Source organism: Lissotriton vulgaris, chromosome 12, assembly GCF_964263255.1.
Source record: "Lissotriton vulgaris chromosome 12, aLisVul1.2, whole genome shotgun sequence".
Classification (NCBI taxonomy): domain Eukaryota; kingdom Metazoa; phylum Chordata; class Amphibia; order Caudata; family Salamandridae; genus Lissotriton; species Lissotriton vulgaris.
This window is the reverse complement of record NC_141700.1, coordinates 457,025,436-457,042,319: the sequence shown is the minus strand read 5'-3', so window position 1 is coordinate 457,042,319 and position 16,884 is coordinate 457,025,436. Positions and strand designations below refer to the sequence as shown.

Here is a 16,884-nt window from a genome sequence, read left to right as displayed (position 1 = left end):
ATATATCAAATAAAAATGCTTTTAGCTCATGCTTTCTGTGTGCTCTAACAATATTAACATAACGTGCTGAACTTGACATCACATATTGAAGCGTATTTACTGGAGGATTAGAGATTCATACATACACTGTGTGACTTAACTGTATTAAATGATATACTCTCTAGAGACTTGAAGAATAAACCATCCTCATCTGTTAAAAGTTTGTTTACTTTAGAAACTACAATGACCTACATAATAGCCTATGGAAATATACTATTTACTTTTTACTACTTTGTTATTTATGTACTGTGGGACTCCCACTACGGGGATTGATTCGGCATGTGACTCTATGAAAGATACCTCAATACTGGAAAAAACAATAATGATTTATGCAAGGTGTACACTAATGTTTCATATTTGCATTTAAATGTAGTTCTTAGTCATACTTAGACACACATATTCAAGATTTTATTGTATGCTACATGCAGTGCTTAATTTGAGGCAGTGGTTTCTGGTGCTCAGCCACTTTTTTGTCAACATCTGTCACATCATGTTGCTGTTTGGTTTATTTTGTGAGATGCACAACAACAGTTGCTTAAAAATTAAATATACATTAAAATCAGTAAACCTGACACCCAAATCTGTAAGAATAGCTTGGGCGGCATGTATTTTTCATGTATATTTAAAGTCTGAATTGTTACACTTGTATGAGTATGATGGTTAGTTGTGATGGTACTCTCATCTGGAGCACTAGTGGGGGCAATTGGAAATGAAAGCTGCAATGGCCTCTTGAAAAGGGCCCTGGCACTTATTTTTTACAAAGTAAGTATTTGCTATATGTAATATTAATTTAATATACTGACAATTGTATTCATTTTTATTCAAATGTTCACACACATAATAAATATGCACCATTGATTTAAAACTTTAAGTTGTCCTGACTTACTGCTCACTTGTAATAAACTTTATAACTATAGTCACTAATTCCTGGTTCTTATTGTTTAGCCAAATGAGCTATACTGTTAATAGAAATTGATTGTTTTAATGCTAACTCGCCTTCACCTCTCAAGTTACAAAAAAAAGGACTAGCAAAGGAAAACTGGTAAGAGGGTTGGCCCAGAGTGCTACATCAAAACCCTACTATAAATATAGACTATCAGTCATTGGAAAGTGCAAGTGCCTAACAATTTCTATTTTTGGGGAACTATTTTTTAGGTGTATAGATACATGTGCTTGGGTAAAAAAAAGAAGCATCCAACGGCTGGAGTGGGCTAATCTGATGCTCTGTATCTTCTGCTGGCATGGGCAAGACTTTAATTTGACTGACATGTCAACAGATCAACAGTGAAATAGTGTTGATTGGAAGCCCCTTCATATATATGTATTTTTAAATACTATTGTTCGGAGAACATGAGGCTGGCAAAACAGCTAACGCTGCCTTTCTTTAGGCCAAGCCTAAAAAGCAGGTCAGAAACAGCAATATCCAAATAAGGATACAGGGAATACAGGATTTCTACTTGTATGGTACTACAAAAACAGAGTACACTGAATTTTTTAAAAGAATGTCAGTGCTCTGTGATCTACTATCAGTTTGAATCGACTATGAAGGCAGACAAGTGTTTGTAGATGTTTCAAGGTGTATATCAAAGTACTTACCCAAAGTTTATTGACAAGGTATACCACTTTTGCTGTTATTCGTTTAGGATCCTTATTTCTCATGGAATCCAAGATGATATCCGTAAGAAAAAAATGGCATTTTCTTGCATAAAACATTTCTTCGTGTGACATATTAAAACTGAGAAACGCTGTATCTGTAAATGAAAGTAAACATATGCAAAAATCTGTTAATAAGCAGGGAGATACAGACCAAATAATTTCTCCAGCTTCTAGCCCACAGACCCTCTGCTCATACATCTGTAACCTGCGCTCTCATAACACTACCCCTTTACCTTATTCCCCCATGTTTCCTCCCCTTCCACAAAACTGTATCTTTACCTTCCTCTCCATCAATTGTTCTTCTATGAAAAAACATCTGTTTTTCTCTCTCTATCCATGCTCATGATCTCCTCGTTGTATGTTTGTTTCCTCTCTCCCATCTTGAGCATTTTCCTTTCCTGTTTATCTCTCTTTTGTCATCCCCCGTTTCCCTCAATTGCTCAATTGGTATTTTCGTCTCAGATCCTCTCTCTATATATCTCTTCCTGCACCCTATAATTCTCTTACATTTTCTCTCTTTTTCACCATTATGCCCTCCCTCTCTCCCCTTACTTCTCAATTTAGAGGGTTAAGCATAGATTCTATTCTTTACCCTCTTTTTTTGTTTTAGCTTGAAATCCTGTTTGTCATATTTAGGTCTCGCCTGCTAATGCGCTTGCGCATTGCTGGCAAGAGATATTGGGGCTTAGCCAGAGCTTAACCATCGGGCGATTCCATGCAGTGCCTGTGAAAAGCGCGTGCACATCAAAGCCATCTGCCTCCCTCCCACAGGCATCACCCAGCGTGCGCTCTGCCTCAGGCATTTCTCCTCCCCTAATTATTCACTGCCCACGGCCGGCCGGCCGTACTTTCACTTTCACGGCCGCCAGGCCGTGCGACAGAGAGGCGATTATCAAAATGTAACTTAAGTTCAGCATCCTGCTGCTACTGCGCTCCTTCATTCCAGCAGCACTCCAGGCTTGTTTAACAGGAGTTCTTTTGTTTCTAACCATCCCATCTTTTCACCGGAGTTTAATTAGACATTGTTCGGCTTTTTATAGTACGTTGTTCCTGGTTTCCGTGGAGCCATGAGGCATCTATCAATCAATCAATCAATCAATCAATCTAAGACATTTATAGAGCGCACTACTTACCCGGAGGGTCTCAAGGTGCTTGGGGGGGGGGGTTGCTGCTACTGCTCGAACAGCCAGGTCTTGAGCTTCTTCCTGAAGGAGAGGTGGTCTTGGGTCAGGCGCAGGTCGGGAGGGAGGGAGTTCCAGGTCTTGGCGGCCAGGTAGGAGAAGGACCTTCCTCCTGTTGTCGTTCTTCGGATGCGGGGGACGGCGGCGAGGGCGTGACTGGCTGATCGGAGGTGGCGTTTGGGAGCGTAGAAGTTGATGCGGTTGTTGAGGTAGCTCGGGCCTTGATCGTGTAGGGCTTTGTGCGCGTGGGTGAGGAGACGGAAGGTGATTCTTTTGTTGACGGTGAGCCAATGCAGGTCTCTCAGATGTCCGGAGATGTGGCTGTTTCGTGGGATGTCAAGGATGAGTCTGGCTGAGGCATTCTGGATCCGCTGGAGTCTCTTCTGGAGCTTGACGGTGGTTCCGGCGTAGAGGGCGTTGCCGTAGTCCAGTCGGCTGGTGACGAGGGCCTGGGTGACGGTCTTCCTGGTCTCGGTGGGGATCCACCGGAAGATCTTCTGTAGCATGCGCAGGATGTTGAAGCACGACGAGGAGACGGCGTTGACTTGTCTGGTCATGGAGAGGGAGGAGTCCAGGATGAAGCCCAGGTTGCGTGCGTGGTCTGTCGGTTTGGGTGCGGTGCCCAGGGCGGGGGGCCACCAGGAGTCGTCCCAGGCGGAGGGCGAGGAGCCCAGGATGAGGACTTCCGTCTTGTCTGAGTTCAGTTTCAGGCGGCTGGTCGTCATCCACTCGGCTACATCTTTCATCCCTTCGTGAAGGTTGGCTCTGGCGGCGGCGGGGTCATTGGTCAGGGAGAGGATCAGCTGGGTGTCGTCGGCGTAGGAGATGATGTTGAGGTTGTGTTGGCGTGCGATGGCCGCGAGGGGGCTCATGTAGACTTTGAAGAGGGTGGGGCTCAACGAGGATCCTTGCGGGACGCCGCAGATGACTTCGGTGGCCTCTGACTTGTACGGTGGTAGACGGACTCTCTGTGTTCTTCCGTCGAGGAAGGAGATGATCCATTCCAGTGCCTTCTCCTGGATTCCGACGTTGCTGAGGCGCTGCACTAGGGTGCGGTGGCAGACAGTGTCGAATGCCGCGGAGAGGTCTAGGAGGATGAGGGCCGCTGTTTCTCCGTTGTCCATCAGGGCTCGGATGTCATCGGTGGCAGCGATGAGGGCGGTCTTGTGCTGTGGTTGGCTCGGAAGCCAGACTGTGAGGGGTCGAGGGATCCATTCGTCTCGAGGAAGGCGGCCAGCTGTTTGTTGACGGTCTTCTCGATGACTTTGGCTGGAAACGGGAGGAGCGAGATGGGGCGGTAATTTTTGAGTTCGGTGGGGTCCGCTGTTGGTTTCTTTAGTAGAGCGCTGAGTTCGGCGTGCTTCCAGCTCTCCGGGAAGGTGGCGGTGTCGAAGGAGGTGTTGATGATGTCCCGCAGGTGGGGTGCGATGACAGCGTCGGCCTTGTTGAAGACGTGGTGAGGGCAGGGGTCGGTCGGGTATCCGGAGTGGATGGAGTTCATCATGCGGACGGTGTCTTCGGTGCTGATCGGAGTCCAGGCGCGGAGGGTGGTGGTGGGGGGCGTTGCTGCGGTCGAGGCGTGCGTCGGTTGAATGCTGAAGCTGTTGTGTATGTCTGCGATCTTGCTGTGGAAGTAGGAGGCGAGGGAGTTGCAGAGGTCTTGCGATGGGGTGATGTCGTTGTTTCCGGCGTTGGGGTTGGAGAGCTCTTTCACGATGTTGAAGAGTTCCTTGCAGTTGTGTGCGTTGTTGTCCAGCCGGTCCCTGAATGCAGTTTTCTTGGTGGCGCGGATCAGTTGGTGGTGCTTCCGGGTGGCAAGCTTGAGGGTGGTCATGTTGTCCGGTGTTGGTTCCCTTCTCCAGACTTTCTCAAGGGCTCGGCAGTTCTTCTTGGAGCTCTTGAGTTCATCGGTGAACCATGGGGCTTTCTTGCTGCCGGGTCTGCTGGGGGGATCCTCAGAGGGGCGAGTTCGTCCGCGCAGTTGCTGATCCACTTCGTGAGGTTGTCGGCGGCCTGGCTGGGGTTCGCTGAGCTGGCGGGAGGGTGCTGGCTCAGGGAAGCGGCGAGCTGGTCGGCTGTGATCTTGTTCCAGCTTCTTCGGGCAACCTGTTGCTGGTGGTGGTGGATCGTCGTTCTTCCGAAGGTGAAGTGGACGCAGCTGTGGTCTGTCCAGTGGAGTCCTGTGGCGTGGCTGGTGGCGATGTCTTTGCTGGATGAGAAGACGGCGTTGAGTGTGTGTCCGGCGAGGTGGGTGGGGGTGGACACCAGCTGCTTGAGTCCGAGGTTGGCGAGGTTGTCGAGCAGGGTGATGGTGTTGCGGTCGCTGTTGTTCTCCAGGTGGAAGTTGAGGTCCCCCAGGAGGATGTAGTCAGCGGAGGGGAGGGCATGCGGGCTGACGATGTCCTCGCTGAATTGTGTGCGTGGTCCCGGGGGTCGGTAGATCAGGGTGCCTCTGAGGGTGGTCTTCGGGTCGGTGTGGATCTGGAAGTGCAGGTGTTCGGCGGTCGTCAGGGTGTCGTCGGTGTTGGTCGTGATGCGGATGGTGTCCCTGTGGATGATGGCGATGCCTCCTCCCATCTGGTTGGCGGTGCGGTCCCTCCGGGTGATCTTGTAGCCCTCTGGGATGGCGATGGCGATGTCGGGCGCTGAAGAGTTGTTCATCCAGGTTTCCGTGAGGAAGGCAACGTCAGGGGCTGTGGTGTCGAGGAGGTTCCAGAGTTCGATGGCGTGTCTGTGGATGGAGCGGGTGTTGAGCAGGATGCACTTGAGGTGGTTGCTGCTGGTGTTCGGCTTAGCGGGTGCTGGTGCGAGGCAGGTCCGGATGCAGGTGAACTTGCAAGCGTGGCAGCTGGAGGGTCCGTGGGTGCGTCTCGGGGTGGCTCGGTAGCATCCCGGGATTCGGCCGGTGTTGAGCGCATTGAGGGTGACGGCGGTGTAGGTCCGGCGGGTGGGCTGGGGTCCTCGAGGGCCAGGGGTCCTGGCACTGGGCGCGGTCCAGGCGCGGACGGGCGCAGACGGGCTTACCTTTGGCGCGGCTTCGGCGCTCAATCGGCGCTCCCGCTGCGCGCGTCTGCTGCGCGGTCGCTCCGGGGCGTCATAAGAAGGGAGCCCGTAGGGAGGGTCTGCGGGGAGGCGGGAGCGGGCCGACCAATCGGCTGGCGGGGGGCCGGGCCGCGAGCTGGCAGCAGCGGGAAAAAAAAAGTCTGGCTTGGTGGGCGGCCCTGCGGCGGCTGGGGCAGCGGTGGGAAAAGCCAAGATGCGGAGGCTTGGAGAGCGGCCCTGCGGCGGTTGGGGCAGCGGCACAGAAAACAGCGGCACAGAAAACAGGTAAGCAGCAGGAAGGCAGAGGGGGCGACCAGGCCAGAGGCGCAGTGGTCGCTCTCTTGGGAGGGTCTGGGTCCCCTTAAGAAGGGAGCCGGTAGGGAGGGTCTGCGGGGAGGCCGGAGCGGGCCGACCAATCAGCTGGCGGGGGGGTGGGGCCGCGGGCTGGCAGCGGCGGGAAAAAAGAAGTCGGGCTTGGTGGGCGGCCCTGCGGCGGCTGGGGCAGCGGCGGGAAAAGCCGAGATGCGGAGGCTTGGAGAGCGGCCCTGCGGTGGCTGGGGCAGCGGCACAGAAAACAGCGGCACAGAAAACAGGTAAGCAGCAGGAAGGCAGAGGGGGCGACCAGGCCAGAGGCGCAGTGGTCGCTGCCCCTCCCACTCCCCCTTGTGCCCGGTGCTCCTGCCCTGTTCCTCACCCCTCCCGCCACATTACTTGCTTGGTGGGAGCCCCCCGAGCTGGATTCAGGAGTGTGAAGCCACTCACATGCGTACAATAAACATAAAGCAAACATGTTTGCTCATTTTTACAGCGTGCAGCACAGTAGTACTTCTGCTAGTGAACAGACACACAAAGTAAACTCGTGCTGTCTTGGCGCCTTACACAATTCCCCACGGCAGCGCTTGCAGCCATGTCTGCTTCATGGGTTACAACCAGCGGCCTGCGGGTTTACTACAGATCTCTGCAGTAATGCCCGCTTCCTGTGACCGCTGTAACAGAGCGTCCCATGCAGCTTCAGTGCAGCCAAGTAGTTTATTCCTGTGTGCCTTTGTGCCTCTGTGTTTTGCATGTGTCGAGACTGTGAGCCTGCCGCTTTTGTCCCCAAGTACTTGGAAAAGGTCTTCAGAAATGCAGTCTCCTTCACCTGGTATTTGCCCTATGCTTACGTGACTGTCTGTGAAAACTCACAAGAACTTTTCGCGATACAAACGTCAGGCTTGTACATCTTCCTCCCGGGTGATGATCTGACACGTCAGCAGCATAGATATCTAATCCTTAATGGAGTTTCCTAATGGAAGAGGTGAGAGTTCCTGCGGCCAGTTCCTGTGGTGAAGCCGGCGCAAGAGCCTGCTACAACAGCAGTGATGGGTTTTCTGGGCATCGGTTTAAGCTATCTTGGTGACATCTTAGGATTTGATGACGCTGAAGCTACACTGATTATAGGTCACTTAGATATTTCAGGATAGAGGTCAATCGAGACTACATCTGTCATGTTAGTCGAAGGCACATTTTGTGGTTTGGTCTGATGGCTGAGTTTTTTTTAAATCAAAGACTCGTTTTTTGTGCCTTTGTGCCCTCTGTTAGACTCGGTTTTTGTGCCTTTCTGCCTTCTGTTAGACTCGTTTTTTGTGCCTTTCTGCCCTCTGTTAGACTCGTTTTTGTGCCTTTGTGCCCTCTGTTAGACTCGTTTTTTGTGGCCTTCTGCCCTCTGTTAGACTCGTTTTCCCTTGTTTTTCTGCACTTCTGCCCTCTGTTAGACTAGTTTTTGTGCCTTTCTGCCCTCTGCGTCACCACATCATCACTCAGTGCTACCCCAGCATCACTCAGCACCACCACATTATCACTCAGCAGCACCACAGCACCATCCAGCCCCACCACAGCACCACCCAGCGCCACCCCAGCATCGCCCAGCGCCACCCCAGCATAACTCAGCGCCACCCCAGCATCACTCAGCGCCACCACAGCATCACTCAGCAACACCACAGCATCACTCAGCACCACCACAGCATCACTCAGCACCACCACAGCATCACTCAGCACCACCACAGCACCACTCAGCACCACCACAGCACCACTCAGCGCTACCCCAGCATCACTCAGCACCACCACATTATCAATCAGCGCCACTCCAACATCACTCAGCGCCTCCCCAGCATCACTCAGCACACCACAGCATCAATCAGCGCCACTCCAACATCACTCAGCGCCTCCCCAGCATCACTCAGCACACCACAGCACCACTCAGCACCACCACAGCACCACTCAGCGCCACCCCAGCATCCCTCAGCACCACCCCAGCATCACTCAGCACCACCACATTATCACTCAGCACCATCACATTATCACTCAGCACCACCTCAGCACCACTCAGCACCACCGCAGCACCACTCAGCACCAACACAGCACCACTCAGCACCACCACAGCACCACTCAGCACCACCACATTATCACTCAGCACCACAACAGCACCACTCAGCACCACCACAGCACCACTCAGCACCACCACAGCACCACTCAGCAACAATACAGCACCACTCAGCACCACCACAGCACCACTCAGCACCACCACATTATCACTCAGCACCATCACATTATCACTCAGCACCACCACAGCACCACTCAGCACCACCACAGCATCACTCGGCGCAACCCCAGGTTATAGGTGTCACATTTGCAAAAGTTATAACTATCGGCATTGTAAATGACAAAACTATTAATTTAGCTACTTTCAAAACCAACACATAAATAAAAAAATTGTCATTTACAAGAACAATAGCACAAACTTTCCTAATGCGAGACCTATTGTATTGCAAATGCTTGTTTTTCTTTCATTTATGACTGATCCTTCCTCTGTATCTCATTTCCTAGTAAATAATAGCCTAACTGCTGGATGGCCCTACATCACTTCCGTTTAAAATTGACCTTAAAATCTACAGCACGACCTTAATCACATTCCCATACACCACAAACATATTGTCACAGCCACCAGTATACACATATTCCAAAACGCACACAAACCATCATATCACCACACCAATGCATACATACCCAAACAAGGAGATCAGAGCACACAATGATAGCATTGCACCACCCTCACCTTCACACAAATGCATCAGAGCTCACATCATAATGCACCTTCACATCATTGATGCATACCAAGAAATTTAATCACACCTGGGCAAATAATTATATAAAAACCAAAGGGGATGATGGACGGAGCGTTGACAATACAAGCACTCACCCCCAGTCAACTGATCTGGGTTTAATCCATCACCGTTCTTTAGCTCACTTCGCCACCCCAGTTCAGACATGGCCATATGCAAATCAGTCTGACCCTGTGCCTCATGGGAACAGTCCAGCCCGAACTGCCAAGCCATGTCTTCCCCGGACCGGAATCAAGCTTCCCAGGACCGGTTTCTGGCATTACAGCCGTCTTCAGCCGGGCTTGCTTGAATCCAGTGGCAAAGTGAGCAAGGGACTCACTGTGAGAAGTTGCCTGGTATATGATGCTCACTAGTTCTAGTGATCACCTTGTACCATGCCAAGCAACCCTGAAGGACTGGGTTTTTCTAAGACCCAGCGGTGCCAGGGATAACACCTAAAACCTTCGTGGGTAACCTGTTCCGGCGTACAAATGACAGAGACACGGGACACTTCCTTCGGCGTCAAAGATTCGAGGTTTATTTACTGCAGGGAACACAGAAGTCACGTGAAGTACACAGCATGTAAGTTCGCGGAGTCTGATTCAAATTGTATCTGTGGATCGCTCCTTTTATACAGTTTTCTCTCATAGGTTAACATGGTGCACAAAAGATTACAACCTGGTTCCCATCGTAAAGACCATAAGGGGTCGCTTTCATGTATTCAGGGCCCGGAACATAATCACAGTAACATTTGGCGGTTCTCAACTGTAAAAGTACATCTTCCCACCATTAATACATTCCGTTTGGCTGTAAACAAATCAAGGAAGAGACAAAAAAAACAGGTGCAGAGGAAGACGAGGATAGCGAATAGATCGAAGAGGGTGTAAGAGGGGTGGTATCAGGAAACACGAGTTGCAGGCATCAAAGGGAACGTGCCTAAATGAATGCACAACTGAGACAATAGACCGGCACGGCAAGATGAGCCTTGAGCGGGGCCATCTGCCTTACAGTGCCATCCCCCTCATCATAAAGACACCTTCAAAGGAAACGTGTCTTCCGCAAGAGTTTGGGAATCCCAGGGTCGCGAAGCGGACAGCGTCCGTTCGCTGGCTACTTGAGGGCAAGAAACAAGATGGATGCCGTATCTAAGATGGAACCCGTGGGTTCAGATGAAGAAACCCACGAAACAAACGAACGGTTTAGGCTAGCACAGCGAAAACGCGTACACCCACTAAACTCGTCATTTGCGGTTCATAGATACCAGACTCGACCATATTCGTGCGAGTCGAAAACACCACTTACAAGTGTCACGGAACCTCAGACGCTCCTTTTGCCCTCATGTAGGCAAGCACTAGTCGGACTCATAATCAATCTCGATATTCATCAGACCATCCAGCTGCTGCTGCAACATAATTCTATCCATCAGTGCTTCCTTGGTAACAGGCGGCCGTCTTATACACGTTGTAGCACAGAGGCCACATAAGGCAGGACCACACTGCACACAAAGACAACACGTGAACAGGAATGCTACAACAACCCCGACGATCATCAGAATCTTCCAACCCCAAGTCGACATTAGGCCCCAAAACCATCCTAGTAGCGTCCAATCCCCTACGTCCACGTGTATGGACTCAGAGATCTTATGCAACTTCGAGATGGCTTGATAGACACTCGGAGCGTTGTCTGGAATGAAAATACAACAGCTCGAATGGATCACCTTACATACTCCACCTCGATCTGCTAAGACAACATCTAAAACCATACGGTTTTGTAACGTCATAAGCCTATCCGCCTGAAGCTCTGCTGTGATGTTGCCATGGGCACTGGCAGTGATATTAGCAGTCGATTCCACCACTCGAGTCAACTGTCTCAGGTTCCTACTATTGACCATAGGTCCCCAAAACGGAAAGAAACCCTTGAAAAAGTCTCCTGCCTCTTGACCGGCAGTGTCCTCTTTGCTAATCACGCCCCTCACAACTCTAGTATTGTGGTAATCTGCGGCAACCGTAAAGGTTGGTGGCAACAAGTTTGCAATATAACAGGTGCCCGCGAAGTCAAGGGGCAACCATGTATATGCACGGTCGTAACAGACAAAGTACGTACCCTTGGCAGTCAGGAGAACAGGGGAAGAGAGCATTGGTAGAACGTACGTCTTGGAGCAAGCACTCTCCCCGAGATAAGCTCTCGGGCTTCGGCCACGGCCTTTCAGGCAGAAATTACCAAGGTGGGGTACGATCCATATTGGAGATGAACTTTTAAGCTGTCTATCGCCCACAAGCACGCTATACTCAACCTCACTCAGATCCCTATAAGCTCGCACCTCTTCCTCTGGGATGAGCGACGGCTCATAGATATCCCTATCTAAATCAGCAATCGCTATCGCCAAAGACTTATGGTACGGACCGGGACCAAAGTGAGGAGAACGCGGCTCTCGATTGGGGTAAGAATCTAGTGCGCTTCGAAACATTGTTTGGAATGCTCGAGCTGAACCCTGGGAACTGTAAGGAAGGACCAAGTACGGAATTCCCTTATCGGTGGTATGTGGCATTAACCCACACACCCAACAGTTGGTAGTGTTTACCACCAGCTGATGCTGATGAAGGAGCTGAACGAAGGAATTGTTCATGAACTCCGCACGTCTAGCCTGCTTGTGTTGTGGTAAGATGTGGAAGGAATGAGGAGAAACAGTGGAAGTAGGTTTAGATTCAGAAGAAGGGGTAGGTGAGGCAGTAGGCAGCAATGACTGTATCATGTGATACACCCCACCCACCAATAGCGAAGAAACAGTTAGGAATAAAAGGAAAGCCTGAAACATGAAGCATTTTGTATAGGAAATTCTACGCAATTCAAATCTTTGAGCCTGAGCCTTTTCCAATTCCGACAGCTTCGAGAAAGCCATCCTCTAAAACCGTCCGCTCCGTTCTTGACACACTTCATTCTGTGTAGCAGTAGTCAATCCCCAGGAGTTCCCAGGAACCGACGGTCTTCGACCTAGTGTCAAGACCTACTAACCAGAAGGAAGTACCCGTGCGGCCCTACGGTCCACCCGGATGTAAGGTATTTAATCAACAATATATACAAAATCTGCTAGCTGTGGAAGCAAAAACACATACATGAGAGAAAAGGCTCAAAATCTTCAAAATCACAACAATGCAAGTGTGTTCAAACTGGATAGTGATAATGGGGTAATGTGGATGTCAGGGGAGTAAGCAAAAGTATTTTTATTAGTCTCTAGTACTGGATCGAAGAAAATATCGGCTTCTTCCAGGGCGAGTCTGATCATCAAACAGTTGGTCCGATGGTGAAACAGAGTTCTGTTGATCAGTCAATTGTTCAGATCCTGAGTTTTGTGATGACAAATGTTCAACAATGTCGTTCTGCTGCACTGAGGTATCTCCGACAGGCTGAGCGTCGCTAAAAGGAACGAAGGTCGGCACAGTTTCGCTTTCAGACGAGGCGATGCCCTTCCTCACCCACGAGTCTGCCGGTAAAGGTATAGGTACCTTTTTGGTATGGGTTGCATGCACCCAGTTCTTGCGTCCTTCCAAACGAACAGCAGTCCTCGTGGCAAGGAGCACTTGGTAGGGTCTGGTAAAACGAGGCTCAAGGTTGCGCTTCCGGGCAAAATTCCTCGTCACCACCCAGTCTCCGGGCTGGAGCTGGTGGCCTGGACCCTCCGTCTGCGTCGGCAGTGCTTCAAAGACCTGTTGGTGAATTAACCTCAGTTTAGCAGTCAGATCATGAAGATAATCGATCAACATTGGGTACTCAAGATCAGAGAACACACTGGGTCTAGGGACCACCCAAACATTGGCAGGGCGGCCGAATACAATCTCGTAGGGACTAAGCCCTACTCGGGAGTGTACAGTTGCCCTAGTTGACAGAAGAGCTAAGGGTAAAGCGTCAGGCCACGAGAGACCAGTCGTAGCCTGAATCTTTGCTAGTTTTAATTTAAGGGTGCCATTATAACCTTCAACCAAACCTGCTGACTGGGGATGATTGGCGCTATGGAATTTTTGTGTAATTCCAAGGCCCTTACACACACTCTTCATCACACTCCCCACAAACTCACTTCCGTTATCAGACCATACAATTCGTGGCATTCCATACCGAGGAAAGTATTCCTTCAGTAGGATCTTTGCAGTGGACAAAGCAGTGTTGTCTTTGAGAGGGTAGGCTTCGATCCATCGGGAGAATGCGCAAACCACAACTAAAACGTACTTCAGGTTATTGCATCGCTCCATATGGATGAAGTCTAGTTGAATCACTTCAAAGGGACATGAAGGGGGAGCAAAATGGCCAGGAGGTGTAGGAGTTCCCTTACCAGGATTGAACATCATACATATCATGCAATTCTTAACCAATCTCTCAGCACACTTAGCGATACCATCATTCTTTCATACAGGGGACAACAACTTACAGATACCTTTCGCGCTAATATGTGCCAAGCCGTGTGCCATCGTCACAACAGCTAGTACATACGCATCCGGCAACATCCACCTCTTATTCTCCAACAAATCAATCCAGCAGTCATTCGCATCCAACTTTCCTGTACTCTCTTTCCATTTCGTCTTTTCAGTCTCAGTGGTCTCATTCTGAATCGCTTTCACACTTTCAATAGTGTCTTCACACATACCAGTTTCTGCAGGCCACCTTACCGAACTCGTCACATACATTCTAGTTGTAAGGTTCCTAGCAGTCTCCTTAGCAACTTTAGCAGCGAACGCATTGCCACGACCAACATCATCCGTCACCTTACGGTGTGCACTACATTTAATAATCGCCACCTGCTTGGGCAATGTAAGTGCATCCAAAAGGTCATTCACAAGCTGTCCATGCTGGATCTTCGTACCATGCGATGTCATAAAACCTCTCTCTCTCCACAAACGTCCAAAACTGTGCGCAACACCGAATGCATACTGGCTGTCCGTAAACACATTCACCCGCTTCCCTTTCGACAAAACACATGCTCTCGTTAAAGCAATCAGCTCTGCCGCCTGTGCAGAGTTCTGATTCAATCTCGCAGTCTCCACAACCATACTCAATGTTACCACAGCATACGCAGTCGTCACATCACCATTCGGTAATTTAAAACACGACCCGTCCACATACAAGGTCCCATCGGGATCTTCCAATGGAGTATTTTTCAGGTCTACACGACCTTTTGTTTCCTCCTCGGTTCGTAAGTAGCAGTCATGAGGTGCTACTTCGTCTGATTCCATACTGATTGGCAACAGAGTCGCCGGGTTCAGGACATTACAACGTTTTATTTGAATGTGACTTGCCAAAAGCGTCAACTCATACCCAGACAATCTTGCACTCGTCAGGTGTTGAGTTTTCGTACGATTTAAGAGAGTGTCGACTGCATGCGGAACCATCACCGTAAGCATATTATCCATGACCAATCCTGCAGATTGTCGGATGGACACCGCAGCTGCCGCTGTTGCTCTCAAACAACTCGGCAATGCTCTAGCTACGGGGTCCAAGGTCGAGGAAAAATATGCACATGGACGTTGCTTATCGCCGAATTGTTGCGTCAAAACACTCAACGCACAACCTTCCCTCTCGTGAACGTATAGTGTAAACGGCTTACTGTAGTCAGGGGTACCTAACACAGGAGCCGAACACAACGCATCACGTAGTTCAGAAAAACTTTTCTGACATTCTTCCGTCCATGGTAAAGGAGTTGGAACATCCTTACACGTAAGAGCCACCAATGGTTTCGCTAGCAACGAAAAATTTGGAATCCATTGCCTGCAGTATGACGTGATACCTAAAAAGGCACGCACATCTCTCTGAGTTGTTGGCACAGTCATTCGAGCAATCGCTGCAATTCTCTCTGGGGTCAACCGTCTTCCCTCCTTTGACAATAAGTGACCTAGATAGGTTACTTCTTGGCAACAATATTGCAATTTAGAAGGTGACACCTTGTGATGTAAGTCACAGAGATGCTGCAACAACGATACCGTAGCAGTTTTGCAAATGTCCTGAGTGTCCGTGGCCACCAATAAGTCGTCGACATATTGGATCAAGGCCGCACCACCCGGCAACACAAACGCGTCAAGTTGGCCCTTCAAGGCTTGACTGTATATCGATGGACTCTCACAGTAGCCCTGAGGAGCGCGTTTAAACCTAAAGCTGCGGCCACCAAGAGAGAAACCGAAAAGGTCCCTACTCTCCTCAGCAATCGGAATGCTAAAGAAAGCATTCTTCAGATCGATCACTGAGAACCAGGACGCCGATGCTGGAATCAGAGTCAGTAGAGCCGTGATGTCAGGCACCACAGGGAACTGAGGAATCACAATTGTATTCACTTCCCGTAAATCGATAACAAAACGATAAACAGGAGGCTTAGATGGATCAGTGCACTTCAAGATGGGCAGCGCAGGGCTATTGCACACGTTTCCCTGAGTCTCTTCAATAACATCTTTCTCAATCAAATCGTAGATGATTGCTAACAGCGCTCGCTCACCATCAAGGGAGATACGATACTGGGAAATACGTGGTAAACGCACATTAGATTTCAAGTGAACAACATAAGGAGAGATATCAAGTAGACCCACATCATTGGGACCTGTTGCCCACAAAGATGCAGGAAGAGAACTCAATTCCGGTGGAAGCTTATCGAGAGACAAGTACATAGGTGAGATGACTCTCTCACCCAAAGTAAGCTTCACTCCCGCAGGAGAACATTACAAAGTCGCATATAGTCGTTTCAGCAAATCCAAACCCAAAAGATTTTCACCACAACCAGTAGTCAAAATCAAAGGAGCTTTCAGCTCACGTGGCCCAATTGTAAGGGGCAAAGGACGAGAAACCGGATTGCTAACGGGGGCGCCTGAGAATCCAACGGAAACATTTGTTAAGCCAGACAAAGGTGCGCCAGGGAGTTTCGAATGCATGATGGAACTTTTCGCTGCACCAGTGTCCAACAGAAAAGGCTCAACTACGCCCGAGGTGGCAACTGCGACGTAAGGCCCTCTCTGATCAACCGGAACTGATACTACTCCCTCTCCTTGTCTATGGCTGTCCTAGTAATTACCGTCGTCAGTACCCTGATCGACGTAATAATCATCCACATTATACTGTGCGGATCTGCCTTGCGACGATCCACGCTGATCGAAACAATTATTAGAATCAGAAGAATTGTTGGAACGATCATTTTGAACACCACGACCTCTACCACGTGATGCCTGTTGAGGACCACTACGACCTCCTCTAGATGAATTACCATTATTTCGATCACGCAAAACTGGACAATCGAATTTTAAATGACCCTCTCCCCTACAATAGGCACACTGATTGTACCCCAACGTAGATCTCTGCGACGAGGATTCATTTCGTGATTGCGACCTATTCGACTGAGACTGCGATCTATTCTGCTGTTGCGAATCGTTCGGATTCGAACGTGGAGGATACGCCTGTTGCAACAACACTTTAGTTTTGAGTTTTTTTGTCTTTTTATCTGCTCGATCCTTTTCTTCTTTCTCTCTATTCTCATAATATTGGGCCGTAGCCAATATCTGAGCAGAAGTGGAAACAGCCCACGCACTTTCTGAATTCCTTAACTTGTTGCTTAAGTCCGGCAACAAGTTCGACACAAATTTGTCCACAAACAATCTCTGACCTCCCTCAGTGCCCATATCCTGACCACTGTGATCGATAAATGCCTCCTCAAATCTCGTAAAGAAATCGGAGACACTTTCGTCCTTCTTTTGCTTGCAGGCAGACAATTTGTCCTAATTTACCTTCATAGCTGGCATAAGCGTTTTCATAAGAGTAATTATTCTCTGAGGAAGATCGGCAATGAGCTGGTCAGGCTTAGC

At 49.5% G+C, this 16,884-nt stretch overlaps 1 protein-coding gene across 1 annotated transcript in view; it reads right to left on the bottom strand.

Moving 5' to 3' along the window:
• The window catches only part of KCTD19 (potassium channel tetramerization domain containing 19), a 2,885,268-nt gene that overhangs the window by 209,995 nt on the left and 2,658,389 nt on the right, over positions 1–16,884 (bottom strand). The window contains exon 13 of the mRNA XM_086945566.1: positions 1,636–1,790. Within this exon, the coding sequence (XP_086801692.1) occupies positions 1,636–1,790 (155 nt within the window). The remainder of the gene's footprint in view (positions 1–1,635; positions 1,791–16,884) is intronic.